This window comes from Ptychodera flava, chromosome 17 (genome assembly GCF_041260155.1).
Source record: "Ptychodera flava strain L36383 chromosome 17, AS_Pfla_20210202, whole genome shotgun sequence".
Classification (NCBI taxonomy): domain Eukaryota; kingdom Metazoa; phylum Hemichordata; class Enteropneusta; family Ptychoderidae; genus Ptychodera; species Ptychodera flava.
This window is the reverse complement of record NC_091944.1, coordinates 2,857,501-2,878,628: the sequence shown is the minus strand read 5'-3', so window position 1 is coordinate 2,878,628 and position 21,128 is coordinate 2,857,501. Positions and strand designations below refer to the sequence as shown.

The 21,128-nt window shown below is 39.6% G+C and overlaps 2 protein-coding genes across 2 annotated transcripts in view; one reads left to right on the top strand and one right to left on the bottom strand.

Annotated features, from left to right (window-relative positions):
- LOC139115153 (uncharacterized) overlaps positions 1 to 21,128 on the top strand; it is a 146,376-nt gene that overhangs the window by 31,930 nt on the left and 93,318 nt on the right. The gene's annotated exons all lie outside the window — the stretch shown is intronic.
- On the bottom strand, positions 246 to 13,111 carry LOC139115152 (uncharacterized sodium-dependent transporter HI_0736-like). The gene is made up of 12 exons (XM_070677063.1): positions 12,581 to 13,111; positions 9,373 to 9,508; positions 8,713 to 8,896; positions 8,085 to 8,199; positions 7,036 to 7,237; positions 6,555 to 6,717; positions 5,012 to 5,140; positions 4,604 to 4,740; positions 3,979 to 4,073; positions 3,499 to 3,650; positions 2,409 to 2,526; positions 246 to 1,612 (listed from the first exon to the last, which is right to left on the bottom strand). Exons 1-12 carry the CDS (start codon positions 12,608 to 12,610, stop codon positions 1,400 to 1,402), a joined length of 1,674 nt encoding a protein of 557 aa, XP_070533164.1. The 5' UTR covers positions 12,611 to 13,111; the 3' UTR covers positions 246 to 1,399.

Here is a 21,128-nt window from a genome sequence, read left to right as displayed (position 1 = left end):
TTAAATTCATACGGCGGAACTTCGGTAGTTTCTGCACCATGACAGGGCGGCCTTTCAGTTACACATATATGAGCAACGTAGGTAAATCGTCATGCAGTCGCAAAGGAGTCTGATATACTGTAATGCCGCTGTCGTGTCGATGACCCCGAGACGGCTTAGTTCTACCCTCTTACGACCCAACATGTGAATACCACTTTTAAATGATCACAGCAATACGAACAGATCGATGACATCACGATTATCAGTTGATTTAAATAATGCTTTAATTCCATATAATTATATCGGTGGCAATTACCATTCCATGTTTTGCAAACATCAATTGGGAAGACATGTTGAATTTCGAAGTTTGGAGAAAATGGAAGACATTGATTTATGGGAGGAAAATGAAGTTACCGTCGATCTTTACGAACTATTTACCGAAGTGAACGTAACATCTGAAGGGACAAAGAAGTTTGTTATTTGAACTTTACATCGCACGAGACGCAAAAATAGTTCAAGATAATGTGAACAAAATTGAATCATACTGATGATGGGATCGTCACCATGCCAACTACAAACTTCAGCGCACAGTAAAATGGTCACATGTTAGACTGTCGCGATGTTATATGCTGACATTCATTTGAGTATAGGATTGGCCCTCTCATCACCATGGTTTTTACCAGTTACTAGTATTATCAATGGTGAGTCGCCGTTGACCTGTCTACACGCAAATGGGGGTGGCCAGGTTAAGATAGAATGTGCCTCTGGGACAGATATTTGGACTCTCTAATTTTCACAATACTTGTCTGGTCAGCTGTGTTTATGTTGACTCACTTCGGAACATGTGGAACAACTGAACCTTGCACAGTCTTGATTCTTAAAAAAAAATAATTGAAAATTAAATTTTCACCAAAGAGTTAACATAAGGGCAGCTGCCATTTTTGATTTTAAATACAGTTAAATTATAATTGATTGGCAATTGTTTCCTTTCAGCACCAAACTTTTTGTGTATACCTTGGATTGATATTCTTGATTTTGAAAGAGAACGATTTAAAGTTTCCAGTCTTGGCAAAAGTTCAAAACCTCTAATTTCGAGGCGAGTACTATCTCAATTGTAAGGATTCTCTCTGGACACAAAATGGTGATAACGGCGACTTTTGACCTTGAAAATGGTGTATTTTTAAAGCTCTTGCGGTAAAATAAACTTCACACATAGAAACTTTGATGAGAACGTTTTCAATATCGCAATTACCAAATTTGGGCTATGAAGTCGCCGTATTTCTTCGTTTAAATGGAAAGGTACATGGAGAAGTTTTCCTCACAGAATGGTTTTCCCTTCATGTTATTCTGGTAAATAATTCAAGGAACTCGGTATGTTCCAAAGAAATGTACAATTATACTGCTAAATGAGGTGGATTTCCTAATTTGTCGGCACGTAAGGACCACCAGCCGTTATGCCGTTTTGACTAGTTTCCAACATTTCGTGATCGGGTCCGTTCTCTTTCCCCGCAGCGGTCGGCTCCATCGATGTACTGTCTGACGCCATTCTGTCGTAGGCTGGAGTTGAGGGAGTCTTTTGGAATTTTATGTAAATGTAATTCACCAGAATTGACAGGCATATAACAATAGTCCACTGCAAACAAATAAAGAAACCAACTAACAGTGCTTAAATTTTTTTGTCAAACGTCAGACACATATGTTTGTCTTGATTGTGACATTTACTTTACACGAAAACTTAAAAGACACAGAATACATGACTAACTATGTATTGCCATTTTATAGTGCATCCGTTTTGCTTATGTGGAGCAAACACGAGAGAGAGAGAGAGAGAGAGAGAGAGAGAGAGAGAGAGAGAGGAGAGAGAGAGAGAGAGAGAGAGAGAGAGAGAGAGAGAGAGAGAGAGAGAGAGGAGAGAGAGAGAGAGAGAGAGAGAGAGAGAGAGAGAGAGAGAGAGAGAGAGAGAGAGAGAGAGAGGGGAGAGAGGGAGAGAGAGAGAGAGAGAGAGGGGAGAGAGAGGAGAGAGAGAGGGAGGGAGGGAGGGAGATGGAAGGGAGAAAGTGAGGCGAGAGGGGAAGTAAGGAGGATGAGAGAGAGACTATTGGGCAACGAATCTGCGAAGTCTAGGGGTTATCTGTAGCTTTGAACGAGTCACTTTTTGCTGTACTTAACTCCAAGTAGACACTAAAACAGCTTCGATGAATATAAGGAGAGTTGGCCAAGTTTCGTAGGATATGGCAAAGATCCTGTGGGCATGCCTTGGTCATTATATATCGATACTCTCCTCAATCAAGACATTTTCACAACCATTGTGTTTTTCGTCGAGCGGAATCGTAATGAAGTGACACATTAATATGCTTTGTATAATACATCTTGTGTGAACTGAATGAATTGATATTGGTATGGGATTACTGTAAGACCATTACACTTACTTGGACCAGACAGCTCATCAGCGTGTCTCCAGCAACGTTATACCACTCATTCTTTTTAAGGATTTCGGCGATGGCAAACCATCCAAGGAGGAGGGAGACTTCGATTGGTGCGATATACCTGAACATTTGAGATGAAGATGTGATCAGGTATTTTGATACTAAACTTTGTATAGAAATGTTGGACTGATGAAGTGTGTATGTCAATTTTGTATAGAAATGTTGGACTGATGAAGTTTCTATGTCAACTTTGCATAGAAATGTTGGACTGATGAAGTGTCTATGTCAATTTTGCATAGAAATGTTGGCCTGATGAAGTGTCTGTGTCAATTTTGTCGCTTGTGACGCTGAGCTAACGACGAGGGTCACACGTGACCGTGTCACTTGATAATCATTTGAATTAAAAATCATTTGAATTAAAATACGTGTCAAGTCAGTGAAATCACATAAAGCACGTGCTCATTTGTGGACCATGCAAACCTTCAAGTTAAAGTAACACAACAGAATTGAAAGTTTGGCCCTTGTCTTCTTACGACCTATCGGTTCGCCGCCTGGAAACTTTCTCGGCCAACCAACATTGTCGATAGTATAATCCAATCACAGTCACGGATACATGGGTCTAAACCTTGTCATATACCAATGATGCAAAACAGTTAAACAGACAAGTAGCCTTAATCTGTGCAGCAGAGTGTATATCACTCAGTGGATAGAGCTTCCAAAATATCAGAGTTCTACCCATTTTACTATACCGTGACTTATGTTTGTATTCTCGTGACTGTTTATACATAACCACTGAATCTAATTGCAAGAAATTTTGCTTAACCGCAAAGCCCTTTATGTTCTTTCCAGTCTGATACTTTGTATTTCAATAGTTTTATTTCTCGTAAGTGCTCTTGTTATGTTCGTGTTCTTGCATCTATTTCTGATGGGTTCCATAATGAATTGACTGATGAATTGACTAATGAATTATTAGGACTGACAAAGACAGATGGCGCTGAGAAATCACATAAAACCCAATCATAGTCACTACTGCTCTTTTGTCCCAGTCCCTTGAAAACCTTGGTCGTGCACTCACTTCGATTTTTGCACTTACTTTACCATCCATTCCCACAGTACCGGCAGATACCAATCGTTATTGCTGTATTCGTTAATGAGGATCGAGCGAAACTTGCCGGAGCCGAACCTGTACACTAAGTATATCAACGTGAATCCGGACAGCAGGAGGGCGTAACTCCAAACATAATCCTTATTGAAAATAATAAGGGGCATTATGTCAGTTATAGAATTATAAGTAGTATCACCAGCAATCGTTGGACACAGAACAAGTTGTGTTGATGAATGTTGCTCATGGTGTCAATAACCGTAAGTATGCACAATTCCTGAAGCAAAGGAAACTCTTTGCATTTCGTCCAAGTAGCTGGGTGCAATGAAAGTTACAGTGATATTTTGAACACATTCAAAGGAGCATGCAGCAAGAAAACCTAAAAAGTCATAAAACTAGTGTAGAAATGCTGAAAGCAGAACAAGATCTTTGGATCAATCTCTGCGCATGCGCAAAGCAGCAGTCTCTTACCTGGTTAACAAGGTATTTGGTGTTCAAAGCTGACCCCGTGCCGATTAGAAATGTAACTGCACAGACGATAGGTACAATAATTATCCGCTTGAACCCTGTTTAACATAGGAAGCATCCACGAAAAATTAAAATATAGCATTGTCAGTCTTGACAGGCCTGCAAGTTGCCGCAACTTGTTATGACTTTGGTGTCATCATATGTACAAGAACCATGAGAACATAGAAGCATACGCAGTTACGCAAGTCATGGTGTTCACTTTTGGAAGATCAAAACATTCCGTGTATTGTGGTGAGCCTGAATTGAAATTAAATTTTCAACGATAACAAGACGTTTATTATACGCCATACTTTTGTCAAGCCAAATGATTAGTTTTTGAACACTCATTCCAGACAGAGCGGTGTACAAGGAACTCGTCGAAAGGCAGTTCAAGTGTACCAGCTCTAATCGAAATCATCATGACGTTATGCCACGGTCCCTCCACAAAATATGCTACGGAAACAATTCCGAAATCGGCGTGCCTCTGTATTGTAAACTGAGATTCGGGATCCTCTGTGTCCATATTCGGCAATTTCAGTGCCACATGATATCCGCCACTCTCAAAAGTAGATTCGAGATACAATCCTACCTGCCAAGTCTTCGCAGGACTTCACCGCCAATTCCAGAATAGATATCTCTGTGCTGAGAAGTGCCAGTGATAGCGCCAAGAAGAAAAATATTGCAAGTATCTTGCCGCCCGTTATGGTGGAGTACAAAATTGGTATCCTGGTAAGAAGATGATCATATAAGGTAAAATATGAACCACAGGTACAATACCGATGATATTTTGCAATTATTTTCAACATTGATGCATACACTTATGTGCGCACACACACATATTGAACGTATATGCTGATAAGTGCAGGACTGTAGTCATAAATGGTCCGAGCACAAGGAATCATAAATGAGCAGAAAAAGATCAATAATCTCTCATTTTGGTATAAAATGAACAATAATAGGGGTATTTAGTTTGCCGAACAGTCATTACGGTACTCACCAAACAAATGTCAACCCTGTGTTGGCTGGTCCACTGTTCTGTATAATGTCAACGATTTCAGTTTGGTTAGCACCGGCCGAGGTTTCCACTGAAAACACGGTGGCGAAGGTTGTCATTGCACTCATTAAGCTTCAAAAATGTAAAAGGAGACATAAGAATTATAAAACTTTTTAGAAGTTATTTCCTACGATTCTCAGAAATGCATTTTTGAAATTCTACCCGACGAAGCACTGGAGGAAACATTCAACGCTCTGTGACCTCCATGTTGAACCAGTTTCTGGTATTGGCGACATGAACTCTGATTGTCTGAGGCACGGACTTGGTTTATATCGATGTAAAGATAAAATATAAAACATGAAATTACAAAAGTACTAACATGTACAACTACAGTCTACTTATTGAATGTTGTCAATACAGATTTCGGAATATCAAAGTTTCGAGCCAACGTTTCTTGGAGCGTGTTATCTATTAAATAAAATGGTAACTTGGCCATGGCTTTGATCGGATAGACTTTAAATGCGGCAGATGAAGGATAACATTCATTTAAGATAGTATGCTCTTCGATAATGAAAGACTTTAGCTTTTGCGCAAACTTTCCCCAATAATTTTTTCAACCATACTGTTGCCAAATCAAGAATAAAAATGAAGGATCACAGTGTACATTCTATTACAGCTACACTGGCAGAAACAAATTATCAAATCTTAACTGATACTTAAAATTCAAAATGGTCACCGTTCCTGTTATCACTGTAAAGGGAATAATAGAATCTCACACCCCCAAGGACCTGGGATCAGATTTCTCACACGAGTTGGGGATATTTTGTCTCACACTCGCCTGCGGCTCGTGTGAGACAAAATATCCCCAACTCGTGTGAGAATTCTGATCCCAGGTCCTTGGTGTGTGAGATTCTTTTTCTCACATGACCACAAAATGCGTTAAATTCACATTGGACACGTACAATATTATCAAAAATCGTGACAACTCTGTCGTCTGCCACTGTACTCTGACCTGCTCACTTTGTAGTACTCGTCCGTGTGTTACTCGTCGTGCCATTGGATAACATTTTGCGCGTGGAATGAAATCGACTGTTCATCATCCAATCAGAGCTCGTGTAATATTTACTGCAGAGTGTGGGACGATTTCTGAGAGTGTGGGATCGATTTTTCCCACACCGTCGATCCCGCACTCCCAGCGACCAGGAATGTGAGAAAAATAAATTTCTATTTCTACAAAATTATGATGGTCGACTTTGAAACTTTCCTTTCTTTAGGAGCTTCAAAATGAGCCCCATAAACGGTAAATCAGAAAAGTAGTTTTAAAAAATTCTAGAGTCAGAATATCTGTCCCCAGCCACATTCTTCCTCAGATGTGACTTTGAACTTACATATCTAAGAAAATTTAAAAAATGAACTGCAAGGCACTACTTGGTTGCAGAATAGGGCATCGTTACCGTCTGTTCGTTTTTACAAATCCCTCGTCTTTGTCTCACTTCACTCATCGTTTACTTCTTTGATAGAATGTTTCCAGTAAAGTTCTACATACCTGATCAAATTATTGCAGGAGGGTATGACCGTTGATAATTTAATAATACCATTATCTTGTGTCGTAAACGCGGCGTATGACGTCATCAAGCCCCACCCGGCACCGGTGTCGAAAGCATTCTGGCTAGCGGCGTCGATCCACATCGCCGGATCCTTGAGCAAGCCTGTTTTTAATGGAATAATGGACATTACAATTTATTATTTGCAAACGTCAAAAGAACTCGTAGATGTGCACATATCCTGTGCATATGCGTATACTCAGTATACTTACTTGCACCTATGTGTATACAGGTTTGTTACAAAGACAGGTATCGAAGGCATGCCCGGAAAGTCCCAGTACCGTGCGTAGATATGACATGCATGCACGGGCTGAGAGAATCAGCAAAGATATGTAAAGTCAAGATTGGAGAGAGATAAAACTCCAAAATGAACGAATAACAATGTTAACAAAAGTGACAATTAGTGCAAACAAAGCTACTTACTCCAATCCGCCGAGAAGAGGAACTTCAAGCCGAGCGAGGCGTGGGGTAAGGTCAACGACCATATGAACGAGAATACCAGCAACAGTATAAATATCGGCACTATAACTGAGTTCACCTTCTCAATTGTCTTCACTCCCCACAGTATGGTCACGCCTGACAGAGTAGTGGCCATAGCATGAGGTAGTAATACCCAATGGCTTTCCTGGAGGGGATAAAACATGTAAAGTGATTACTGTTTCGTAGACAAAAGCTATACTTGTGTTAATGGAATTAGTATCGAAAGATAATGAGTTTGGACTCGACGGTATCATTTCTAATGATTCACAACATTATAATAGATTAGTAGGATAAAATAGATGGATTTAAAATGAAAAAACGATCGACATGAATCAGTGTCGCTGCCAATTTGTCTTCTTACTTTCCTTTTTTTGTCATAAATGAATGATGCATATTATTTTAGTGAACGATAAATTGGCCCGCAGCGCCATTCATTGGAAGCTAAAATCAACTGGCGGTCTCACTCTCGCTTCTACCCTATGCATAAAACAGAATATGGTACAGAGGAGGCTGTTCATTGATGGGTTTGGAAATTTCTAAATTGCTCATTCAATGACTTTTTTTTTCATGGAAATTCCGTGCATTTCTACCCTAATTCGTGAAGAAAAAGAACGATTACAGAACATTAATCTATACCGACACCTAAACGTTCGGCGAAGGAAGGTTGGTCGAGAATTCTCGGTAAGGCCAATAATTCAAGTCGTTTTGATTGGATAATGTCCTTTGCATAGTTCGTCCATAAATATTCAAATGCCACTTTTATGAACCAGACCATGACCAATTGAAAATGAGAGATAAAAACCATTGCATTGGACGTGTAAATCTGATATCACGTCAATCCGTTCAAGCTAGATCACGCTGGATTGTCTGCCTGGATATCTGGGGTAGCATCGCTGACTACCTTCGGTAATTGCTTGACAAAAAAAAGACACCCGACTTGACCAATACAAGGGCCACGGACTCAACAGAATGTCAGTGCAATGTGTACCAACCTGGGCATAAGACTGAAATATGTCATAGCTTTGAGCTTCGGTCGTCGGCAATGGGTAAACAATGCAGTGATATAAATAGTACAAACACCAGGAACATAGCACCGAATAATAGCAACTGGAAGAGATGGAATAAAGGAATTCATAATGAATGTACAAAACGACTGTCTAATTGTACGGAGAAAGAAGGATTAATATTCTATATGGATATAACATTACAATGACGGGCGGGTCACTTGTTTATATCGGACGTACTAAAATCTAGCCACCACTTTAGTATGCGAAATAACAATGGCGTTTTTTTGCATTATTAATTAATCAATTGATGTCCCGTTTGACTCTCTCAAGTCAGCAAATGTTTTCAGTCTAACCTCAGAATATGCGTTTTGCCTGGATATTCAATACAACTTCATTAAAATCATGAACAATTCCCCCCACACTAAAATGTTTCCTTGTACAGCAATGATAAGCAGATTATATTGTTCAATTGTTTGAAACAAGTTCACTGTTGAAAGCCTATGCTACGCCACGCTTCACGATTGCCAAACGTCAAAGGCATCAAACATTTTTTTTCAGTTTACAAATAACATTGATTTCGTAAAGAAACAACAAACGGCAAAAACATACACACCCAATAGCTGTCGACACTGCCGCCGCCCAGACACCCAACCAAATATTTTTCGGTCCGACAAGAGTTTTGAATATGCCAATGGGGGCGCTCTTACAATATCTGCCGGCGGCATACTCGATAACCAGCATTGGTATGGACCACAGAAACAAGAATAGAACCCACACTAACAGGAATTGGAGAGCTCCTGAAAGAAAAAAAGTGGAACATACTTGAGTGACATACAAAAGACGATTGCTGTTAACAGCCTGTCGTGCAGGGGCAATAAAGACATGCTTTTTTGTAATACACGTCATTCAGATTATCCGTCTTGACTCGTCTACTTACGGTCACGTGGTATTTGTCATAATTACCAGACCAGCTTTGCGACTGCAACCCGACCGGGTAATAGTTTGGACAACTGTTACCGGGATAAACTTCAATGAGCTGTACAGACATGTGCACATTACAGAAAAGGTACACAAATATGACAGTATAGTGCGCACCCGACACAGGAACTGAAGGCGGACACATTTCTCCATCAGCACATTGATAAAGTGTGTAAGGTGTGTTACAAAGCACATACTGACTAGTGGTATTCTGGTAACAGCCTATGTATGTTTTTTACCCGCATGGCTAGATTATGTGTATATACTGCCAATTGAAGGTTTTTTCGTTACTAACCGCCACTGCCTGTGTTATTGGCCGCTATTCTCGGAAACCGCCATATATTCCCAGCGCCCACCATACAGCCAATGCATGACACAACCATACCAAATTTTGACTTGAAATGGCCACGATTCTTACTGGGATCATTTTCCTGGAATGGAATAAAAATGATCGATATCACAAAACTGTCTTTGGTTGAGTGATTGCGATGATGATACAAAGGAATGGCTATTTAATATCGTACAATAAGGCGAGGGCAAAATCTCAATGCAAACACATATAAAACGCAAACCCTGACAAACTGAAAACTTAAATCTTCTTCTTGATTTGCACAAGTCTTAAAGTGAACGGAATTTTATCTGCATTGGTATCTTCTGATGACACCGAGTGCTACAATTGATTCCATTATCTGGCAAAGGACACTGGGCCCCAGTTTCTGAGATAAACATTGCGATATCTGTTTTAAAATGTTCTGAACAGACAGACACAAACGAATGTTATTTTAGAAGCTATCGTATTTTCTACGAACCATATGGTCAAAGCTCTCACCTATTTACAACATACACTGGTTGCCATAACGACGACTTAGCAGTTTTATTAATATCCGGCCTCTGTAACGGCGAATAATAGGTCAATTATTTAAGTCTGGTCATTCCTAACGACCTGTGCTATATTATTCTTAAACGAAACGAAACGTGTATAAAAAGCTATGGTGCCAAAGAATCGAACAGCGATTTGATGCGAAAATGGCACGGTCTCTCTGATTTGTAATTACAAGCTATTTTGATATGTTAGTCACATAAATTATGATGCACTTTGGTTTGTAAAGGCTTTGGCGTTTAAAGTCGATGATCAAGCGTCTTGGAAGACGAAAGCGATGGTTATTTTTCGAATCATATAAAACGCGTCACTGGTGACAGTAAATATGAATCATTCCTGGTCCATTTTTAGTCCTAGACTTCTGCCAAAGTAGATTTGCATAGCTTATAGCTGTCAGAGTTACAGACGCAGCTGTTAAATTTGATTTTATTTCAGTTCATTGGAGTAGATAATCGGCAGAAATGAGTAAATATTTGGAAGGAAACATTTTGTAGCGGACAGACGCACATGATCCATCGCAAACGATGGTGGTAGATCAACAACGCGGTTAATAGATACAGGTACATTGGTGATCGAGATAGCAACTGTGACTAAAATACCCTGACGATAAAAAATATACAGAGCATGATGTATTCATTGCATGATCCGCTTATCCTGAACAGACAGATTTGCCGTGTGAAAAACGAAAACGCCCTTGATCCTAAATACCACACCGAGCCTCATAAAACTGATCGATGATTAACATATTTATCTTTCAAACTACTGTACTATGCCTGTTGATGTAAATCGGGGCGCAGTCGATAGGAATGTATTTTTAACTTCAAAAAAATAAAATTGTGGCATTTGAAGGTTATTTCATTGGACTATTTTCACGTCACCGTGGATTGTTTTTACCGGTATGTCAAACCACGGTATTTTTGCTGGCGATCTCGGAAAGTGTTGTACGGTTTTCCCTCTCTCGTGAGATTAACACGGAACAATTACGCGATGTCAACTCGAACAATTGCGAAATAATACCAGTAGTAAATAATAGTATTTGCAATGGTTATTAATTGAAGCACAGCTTGCCACGAGTTGCTTTCTCCGAAAAGGTCAGACTTGGAGCTGTGAGTGAATTTGGATTTTAACTTGTCTTGTTATTTCTGTCGATATGACAGATTTACCTCATCATAGTTAAAATTGCGGACAAGATAATGATGTTGGTGATGATGATCATGATGACGAAGATGGTGATGACGATGTTGACGACAACGATGATGATGATGATGATGATGATGATGATGATGATGATGAACATGATAGTGACGATATCGGTGATGATAATTGTCTGGAAGGAGCAAAATAGGAGGATGTGGAGGGTCATTGTTATTATGTCGGTGTTGTTGTTGTTGTCGTTGTTGTTTTATTTTCCCAATAATAGAATGGTAGAGTTCCCGTCAAAAAGAACACCTCTTCTTCGTCGTCTTTCAAACACGAGGGTTCCGTCAACGTTTTATTCTGTTATTTCAACTGTCGATACGACTGCACAATGTCTAAGTGATAGTGGCAAGCAGTACCTATCAAAGTCTTCAATAGAAATGGAAGGTCAAAAATAGAAAGTTTTTCAGTACTATCTTACTGCTCTCGTTAATATTCTGAATATGGTTCACCGTTTGAATTTACGTTGCTTTGACAGAAGGAAAGCATATAGACCAAATAAAGGACTGTGCTTGAAGTTTGCATACTGCGTTGTCATTTTGACCTCTAGGCGTGCATTGCACACTGGCAATTGAAATATGCATGACAACGTGGCGCAAAAGACTTTATTATGAAAACATTTCAGACAGCCGAATACCTGAAACACTGTTTTCCTTTGGTATATTAAATACACAATATCTCACAACAGTCCGTCGTGACCGGTACCCCTACATCAGAGAGGGATGGCGACTCCGTAAAATTTGCATGGGATCACAGACAGTGGAGCTGAAGATCTTCTGCTTCACTGTCTATGATGGAATATAAAAGAAAATGCTCGCAGGTCTAGCGGATGGGTGTACACATGATTATTCTGGGGATCAGCGGGTGTTAGTTTAAACAAAACCAAACAAACAAATCCCCAAGCCATACAAAGGTGTACAGCTATAATGATTTGATTGAAAATGCATGTTATTAATATACCAACGTCAACTACTTTGCATCTTCTTAGTATTTATTATTCAGGAAAAAAAAATTCAACACTATGTGATAGAGGGACCGTGACTAAATAGACTAGTGTCAAATATTCAGGAATTGTAACGAACGACTAGTCCGTCAGCAATGGAACGAGGATACGGTCAGTTGGTTTAGATTGGCAAAGCAGAGTTGTAAGCTTCTTTCAGACAGTAGTTACACATGTACCTCTCCCTCATATTTCACTGTTATACCAGTAAAAGTGGTTGAGGGAAATTTCAGGTGTAACATTCTGTTGAAGGTCACGGTCGTGATTTGAAGTAAATACTGTAACGTACAGTTCTTTTTAGTTAACTATACTTGAAATTCTTCAGGGATTTCTGGAAGTCTGTCAGTGCCAGGGGAACTTTTCGAAGTGTTCACCAAGTATATCTCATGAACATAGATTGATGCGAAGTTACATGAGATAACTTACCCCCTGCGTCAGTGGTGTACCCTCATTCATCTCAAATTCTGTGGTTCCACTGAGTAAAGGTCGGCCAGTTCAGCACGGCTCGCGCCCGGAAAGTAGCTTTTCACGCCCTCCGTTTTGGTCTTCACGAGTATGTCATGCGTAGGAATGGAACAATGGGCCTATTTTAAAGCACGATTGAAGAATTCGTAATCTCTCCCAACGCAGCACTGGTAAATCAAGCGAGGTGGCTGAGCGCCAATCGCAGCAAAGCGGAGTTAACCAACGCAAGGTGTACGGCCTGACATCTGTTCCTTTCAATCCAATAGATATTTTTTCGGAGAGTGTTGGTTTGTTGGTTGTCGAGCTGTCCACTACGCCCTTTTACATGTAATATCAATGACAGAGAGGATAATCTGCCTGGGCTGGAAATCTTTGAACGAACTATCCGTGTGGAGGAACCCAACAGACTGTGTGCAGGTATACATATAGACTGAATAGAACAGTTGTTTGACAAACAATGCAGCCATTCAACGTGGAAGCAATATGCAAACCAGCCTGTCGGATTGTCACGTGGTATTCAAATTACCTACCGTCACATCAAACACTTTTGGCGTTGAAACAGCTCACATACCTTCCGATATAAAAGTATGTCAGGGTCAAATAAGGCATGAACTGCAGGTAATTGGAACTACATGTATTATAGAATACCATGCATAACTTATTTACATATCAATAAAAGAGAAAATTGGTCACTCGGTGTGCATTGACGAAGGTCAAATGTACCTTTTAGCCCAGGTTCAGACTTTATCCAAAAATCCAGCAACATATTTATATATCGATTGCAATTTCAAAGGATAATAAAAGACAGAAACACGTTATAATCTTCTTAACTCCTCAGTTTATCCTGATCCCTGGTCTTTCCGAGCTAGGGTTTAACCGGGGGAGAAATACATATCAACTCAGCTTAGGGTGAGGAGGTTGCAGTATTTTATAATCACAGTAAGTTTGATGGCAGGTGGCATTTTCAGTACACAGTCCTCTGTAGAAATCGAAAAGTTGTAAGTATTTTCAGCATGACTGTACGCCATTAGGATGAAGAATGAGAAACTGTACAGCTGGGCAAAAATATCAAAAACGACCAACAGCTTATTATTTGGTCTATTAATAAGTATAATAATAAGTCTACTTTTATTGCATAAAGAAATTTTATCATTATTGTTTCATTGTTATTTTAGTTTCATTGGTTCCACAAGTCTATTTATTGTTATTTTATGAAACTACAACGGTCAGGGCAGCACCCTGTCATATCTAGGAGGGTTAGAGGAACTGTATCACGCACCCTGAGGAATGCATGTTAAATCTATGAATGTCTGTTGGATTATACTTTCCAAACAAGATCAAAGAAAATTGCTATTTCTTTCATCTCTGGATAGAAAAAAGGCAGAGAATCGATCGACTACTTACATAAAAATTTTACCCAAATAGGGACAATGAATAATCATTTGATTCTCTTGATCATTTGATTTAATTTGCGCTATGCTTTTCGAGTTTTTTTTTTTTTTTGGGGGGGGGGGTTGTTGAATGACAATAAGAGGTAAACTATTTTTATTAACTCTTTAGTTTTCGTATCATCTGATATGTTTATCAAGTTATATATAAATAGAAATGTTATAAAGTAAACTATTTTTATTAACTCTTTAGTGCAGTCCAACTATTATTCAGATGCAAACTTATGAAAATTTCACCTGGTATTATCATATCAATATGTTGGATAAGTCCGATCATTCATTCGATGCGCATCTGAGCCAATGTAATTACTAAAATCCTAATGAATGTGAACAATGTCTTCTGGCGTGTGTCAGGTCTCGGAGCCATATAATAAATGTTTTCTGAAGATAGTAATTGACCATACTCTCTGAGGGTAACATAAGCAAACCAAATGATGATCTAATTTCGAGGAATAACCGTATTTTCGATTTTTTCCGTGGCTTAAATATTTTGCATACTGAGAAGAGTTTGTGTAAGCATATAGCCATTTTAAATATATGGCGGCCATCTTGGACGCCATCTTGAAAATGACACGTTTCCGGTGGTCAGATTTTGGTAGACTTTTACTACGTTATTAAGCACATTTGACTCTATAAAAAGCCGTTGAGAAACCTTTTGTAGCAAATTTTTGGGGTCAAACCATATTTTCAGCCGACTATGCACCATCCTTTCAGATATAACACAACAACTGTAACATATTCATCAAGATCGATCAATCTCAGTTTCATACTGATACGACAAGTCTCAGCTACTGCCCCGATGGCCTTCTCCTTCACCTACATATCGACTCATTCTGCAGCAGTTGTGAAATGTAATGTAATCAAACCTCTCTTCCCAGCAACTTTGGCACCGTAGTGTGAGCTCTCATGTTTTTTCTGTTTGACAAATAGTTGCGTTGACATCCCTTGCAGTACTCTCTAACGATCTGACCCACTTGTAAAATGAATCTGGCATACATTAACTTTACCAAATTTCGAGCAACCTCCCAATCCTCCAAGTCATGAGAAACACGGAGGATTATTCTCTGAAATAAAATCAGAATAGTGAGTTTACATCCGAGTTGAACAGCTACATTTAAGTGTATTGACAGCATATTCAACATGTGGTGCAATAAACTTAAATCCGTTCCATTCATCCCATTTCAAATTGATGCCCTTCTTGGTTGGTATCAGTTGTTCTGTGCCAGTTTTCTTGAAGTAATCACGGATGCCTATATACAAATTGCCCTTGTCTTTACACTCACTACCCTGGAAGATTATTCGGAAGAAATCTAAATTCCTTCTCATCTGTTTGGGCAACAGCATCCATTTTCTGTCTGTGGATGCCGTTGGAAGCTTGGCGGTGACTGATTGGCGATGGCATTGGTAGACGTTGAAACAAAGAGGGGTTGGGGTACTCAGTGGTGTTGGCGTAGACTTTCGCAGGGCGGGCCACTCGCTACATGATGATTTCCCCCATGCTCAGGCTGCGACCATCGACTTTTATTGGTTTTTACATTGAAGTAATGGGGCATATAAGTCCCGGTGGCGTAGTATTTGCCACTTCCCCGTTGCCATTGCATAGGGTTCGACTCTGGGGTAGCCATACATGTTTGCTCTCCTATGGTAAGAGCTCAAATGTGGCTAAGTAGGAGGAACCGTGCTGCAAGGTGGCCCTAAGACATTCATAGTCCTCTCACATTTGCATTATTTCAAATAGATCTATCAGGTGATGGGCAAAGAGGGGGACGTGTAAAAAGTTTACAAATAAGGCAATGTAGGACCGCCAATCTTAGGGACTGGTCAGTTTCTTCGGCCGGGGGGGGGTGGATTATTTTTTGCCGACGTCAAAAAGTGGCTGACCCCCCATTCCAAATTTTGAAAACAGGGTGAACCCCCTATCCCAAATTTCGAAAATAAGGTGACCCCCCCCCGCACGCGACAACTGTAAAACAAAAGGTGGATATATATATATATATATATATATATATATATATATATATATATATATATATATATATATATATATATATATATATATATATTTATATTTTACATACATTTATATTTTAACAGTCATTCTGTGTTTTAATGAAATTGTTGACATGTCAGTTGTAAGATAGGAATTTCAAAGTGTCAATCTTGAAGTTTGAATACAGTACATTTTGAATGAGTTGTTAATGTATTTCACATTTTCTATGCTTAACGTTCCCAGATGTCCTGAACAGAAATGTCCTGAACAGAAATGGATGTCAATCATTAATGTCAAAGAGGAAAAAGCACTAAATAAAAATTTTGATGGTGTTAAGACTTGCCAGCCATCCAATTAAATCTCCTGAGGAGCCATAGAGAGGCATTTTAGCTAAATCTGATGTGTGCAGTGTCTGGTAGGACCTTTTCTTGTAACATTGAAACCATAAAAGCACAGCTAATAATGACAAAAACTGCCTTTTTAACTTATTTTGGTCATAAAAAAAGCATCATTCTACAGAAAACCTGAGACACAAAGGAAAACAGACGTTGCATCAATGACACTTAAAGATATCTTGTCATTTTTCTATCTCTAAAATAAGTTACTTTATCAAATATATATTGTGAAATATTTGTGCATGTTGCTTTCTCATACTGAATTCTCATACAGAGAACAGAAAAGTATCAGGAATTTGTCATACTTTTCATATGAAATGCAGAATCATAACGGTACACTTTCACTTAAAACATCAACATATCTCTCAGACTGGCATATATCTCTGATTTATTAAAGTATGGCGCCCAAAGGCCGCGGAGAAAAATATGAAACATCCTGATACCTCTGATATATATTTCTTGTATATTAAAGTCATGCACAGGAAGGGTGTACTGAAAAATGTCTGATATATTAAAGTAATGTGCTCGAAGAGCACGCTGAAAAATATTGAACATACAGATATCTCTGATATATGTATGCCTGATATGTTAAAATTGGGCGTGCTGAAAATATGTCTGATTATTAAAGTTACGCGCCCGAAGGGCGCGCCGAAAAATGCAACTGAATGATGAAATTTGTGGCTGACACGATGCATTTTAGGCAATGATGAGCCTGTGTCGAAATTCAAAAACACACTGACCCCCCTATTGGGCATTTCAAAATCATGGTGACCCCCCCTATCACCAAAGTCAAAAACAGGGTGACCCCCCCCCATGAATCCACCGCCCCTCCCCCGGCCGAAGAAACTGACCAGTCCCTTATTTTTCAAAGTCAACAAAAAATAATTTAGTCCATCTTCCGACCGGCGCTAGCCCATTTACAGAATGAGGTACCCATAACCCGCAACCCCAATGGAGCACAGAGGACTAAAGTGCCTTGCTGAAGGGCACAACACCGAGCTAGAGTCTCGAATTCACCGTCCTCCGACAGTGAATCCGCTACTCTGGATCTACCGGGACTTGAACCGGGTCTCGAACTCACCACCCTCCGATAGTGAGTCCGCATCGAATTTTCAAAACTGGGAGCCATACGATTTTTTGCGAGTTAGGGGGTTATGATAACCCATCAAATGCACATTTTGATCATAGATACAGTGTTGCAACGCCACAGGTGCCACTTTCGCAGGCGGCAGAAGTTGCAACTGAAAAATGACCTGGGGGCAGCGCTGCCCCAGGGCAGTTCAGAGCGCAGTAAACACGTTCACAACATTCAATGACGTCATTGAGGAACTACAGCTAAGATATATTGCTGCCGTCAGGGCATAAAGTTGTGGGATTGCTGGATTGCCAAAATAGCCAGCTTTGACATATATTTAGCAGCTATTCAGCTAAGAAGGTTTACAGCAATGACTCAAGGGAAACTTAATAGCTGCTTCGGGGTTGTTGAGCAACTATTCAGCTATTCCGTTATGATACCAAAATCCTTGGCTATTCAGCTATTCAAGCTAATAGCCGTTTTTAGCCGCTGTTAGCCAATGCTGTCATGTTTACCCGTATTAATTATTGCCTTGCCTGGAAACTTGTACTCTCATCATTAACACGCCGAATGAGGTGACATACAGTTCGTACCTGTATTTCCTGACATTTTTATTGAATTTTAAACATTTGCTTACGAACTTTTAAACTCGAGAAGTCTTGCAATGTCTTACTGTGTGATTACTCTTGCAATGCAGTACCTGTACGAGGCGCCAAATGTAAAAAAATAATTTACATACATACATACATACGTACATACATACATACGTACATACATACATACGTACATACATACATACATACATACATACATGCATGCATGCATGCATGCGTGCGTGCGTGCGTGCGTGCGTGCGTACGTACGTACGTACGTACATACATACATACATACTTACAATACATACACGTATTTTGCAGAATACGTATATATATATATATATATATATATATTATATATACACACAAAGCCTCTGCGTGAATGTCGGTACAATTAATCACATGAAACTTTTCCAGACACAAGCAATCACATGAAACCTTTTCAAACAGAGACAAACTGACCATAACTACTCTACCGCTCAACCAGCCGTGTGACTTAATATATTTTTTTGGTTCTACAAATCGCAAGATTCCCCTGATCATTTCGTTTTACAACAAAAGTTTTCATGCCAGTGAATGAAATCCTCAATACGTACAATTTGTGATTTCTTTAGCTCTGAATGCAGAAAACATGCCATGTGCTGTGGTTAGTTGAAAATTACACTTGCATGAAAGAAAATATTTTCCGTATAGAACTCACTACTACGTTTTTGGTTCAACAATATTTATTCAGTATATTTATGAGATGTCTAATTCTTTGTACACCTAAGTGAAAGTCACGTTCGTAACTTCCTTTGTAATAAGTAGTTGTCAGGCTTTTTCAGACGTGTCCACTGCTTAGCTGGTAGCCAGCTAATAGCTGGCTAATAACAGCTAATAGCGGCTAAAAACGGCTAATAGCTTGAATAGCTCAATAGCCAGCCCATTCCGACCTTGGGAGTTGTTAGCTGGTAGCCAGCTAATAGCTAGCTAAGAGTGGCTATTAGCGGCTAAAAACAGCTAATAGCTTGAATAGCTCAATAGCCAGCCCATTCCCACTGCAGAAGTTTTTAGCTGGTAGCCAGCTGGCTAATAACAGCTAATAGCGGCTACAGACGGCTAATAGCTTGAATAGCTCAATAGCCAGCCCATTCCGACCTCGGGAGTTTGTAGATGGTAGCTAGCTAATAGTAAGCTCAGAGTAGCCATTAGCGGCTAAAAACGGCTAATAGCTTGAATAGCTCTATAACCAGCCCTACAATAATCATTTATTTTTAGCTGAATAGCTACCTACTACGTTTATTAGCAGCTAAAAGTGTTCTGTGGAAATTAATAATAGCTTAAATAGCCACAAACAGCTAAATATAAGCTATTCTTATGACTAACGTAGCTATTAGATACCTAGCTATTTAGGGGGCTATTCAGCTATCCAGCAATCGCGCACCCCACTCCCACAGGGCAGATTGGCAGATAGGATAGGAAATGTATGTCTGCCCTGAGGGCAGTTCTGATATATTGCTGCCCTCAGGGCAGATTGGTAGATATACACTATGCAATACTTTAAGGAAAGGAAATGTATGTTCCTTTAAGGATAGGAAATGTATGTGCATAGTGTATATCTACCAATCTGCCCTGAGGGCAGCAATATATCTGAGGTGCCCTCAGGGCAGACATATATATCCTTTCCTAACATCATTGTATAGTGTAGAGCTACCAATCTGTCATGACAGCAGCAATATATCCGAAACAGGTAACGGGGTCCGAATAGATCACGTTCCAAAACAATATTTCACTGAAGAGTGGCAGATCCTGGATGTGATGAAAATTTCACAAATGGTCACCAAAGCCAATCCTATCATATATTCTGATTTATTTTGGGTAGTCTAGTTAGCCTCACGCCACGTTCTGTGACTAATTCATAAGAAGCGTTGCACCATTGGCCACGTTTGGAGCAAGTTTGAAGACTCCACATCACAAACGCCACAAGCCACGTACTGAAATAAGTAAAATGTAGATATTTGGGGGCAAGTTAAAGGGTTCTTGGTTAATTTTTTTGTAAAGATTAGGGGACTTTGCCACGTCCCATAAGAAAATATCCTTTTCGGGTAAGCTAGGGGACCCTTTTGTCACACACCACGGACCATAATCAGATTGACATGGCACCTCTCTATACTGTTAGAATCAGACTGTCAATATAGATAAAAAGTACCATAAAGATACAAATCACCAATCTCCGCACAGAGATTGTGGCGCTGCTTGGATAATTAGAACCTAGCCAGGAAGTCATCTCTGCTGCAGGCAAATCTAAATATTTCGGATTTGATCTTCTTTCAGTCCTGTGCATGCCCAGTTGGCTGAATAAGCGTGGCAATTTTGACGACAGTCATAGGGGCAGACATCTTGAATTGTCAATTCACATCTATGTAACCCAGAGCAGGGTCTATGTCTTGTAAGTGTTCACGGATTAGAGGGTCGATATTTAAAGGTATACTTTCACCTGTTCCAATTTTGCCACAGTTACCACGGAAAGAAAATCTGACCAATCACAGATTTTAAGCGGGTGGCCGCTTTCTGAAAACAGCGCCGTCACATGGGCATTTTGAATACATAGGAACGCCCCTTTGACCATACATTGGCATATTTAGATTACAGGTGACTGTATACCTTAAAACTGGTGTATTTTTTATTTACCTAATTTTGGTTCGCAATATTAAACGTAAAAAACGACGGAAATGTACATTATAGAAAACGCGCAACGCCCAAACAGTGGTTGTAAAATGTCGTCTTTAGCAGAGGTTGTTGGGGCGCTTTGTCAGTGACTCAGAGACTCTCTGGCTAGGTTTGAATTGACTGCTCCGCATTACAATCTCTGCGTGGAGATTAAAAACCACCATTAATTATAGAGTACATCCCAAGATAGATGGTGAATTGATGAATGCCCTGATGACTCCTAAAATCCATGGAAATAATCTGTATCAGTGTCATCAGAGTAAAGACGTGTACTGTTAAACTCACACAAAGTCAAG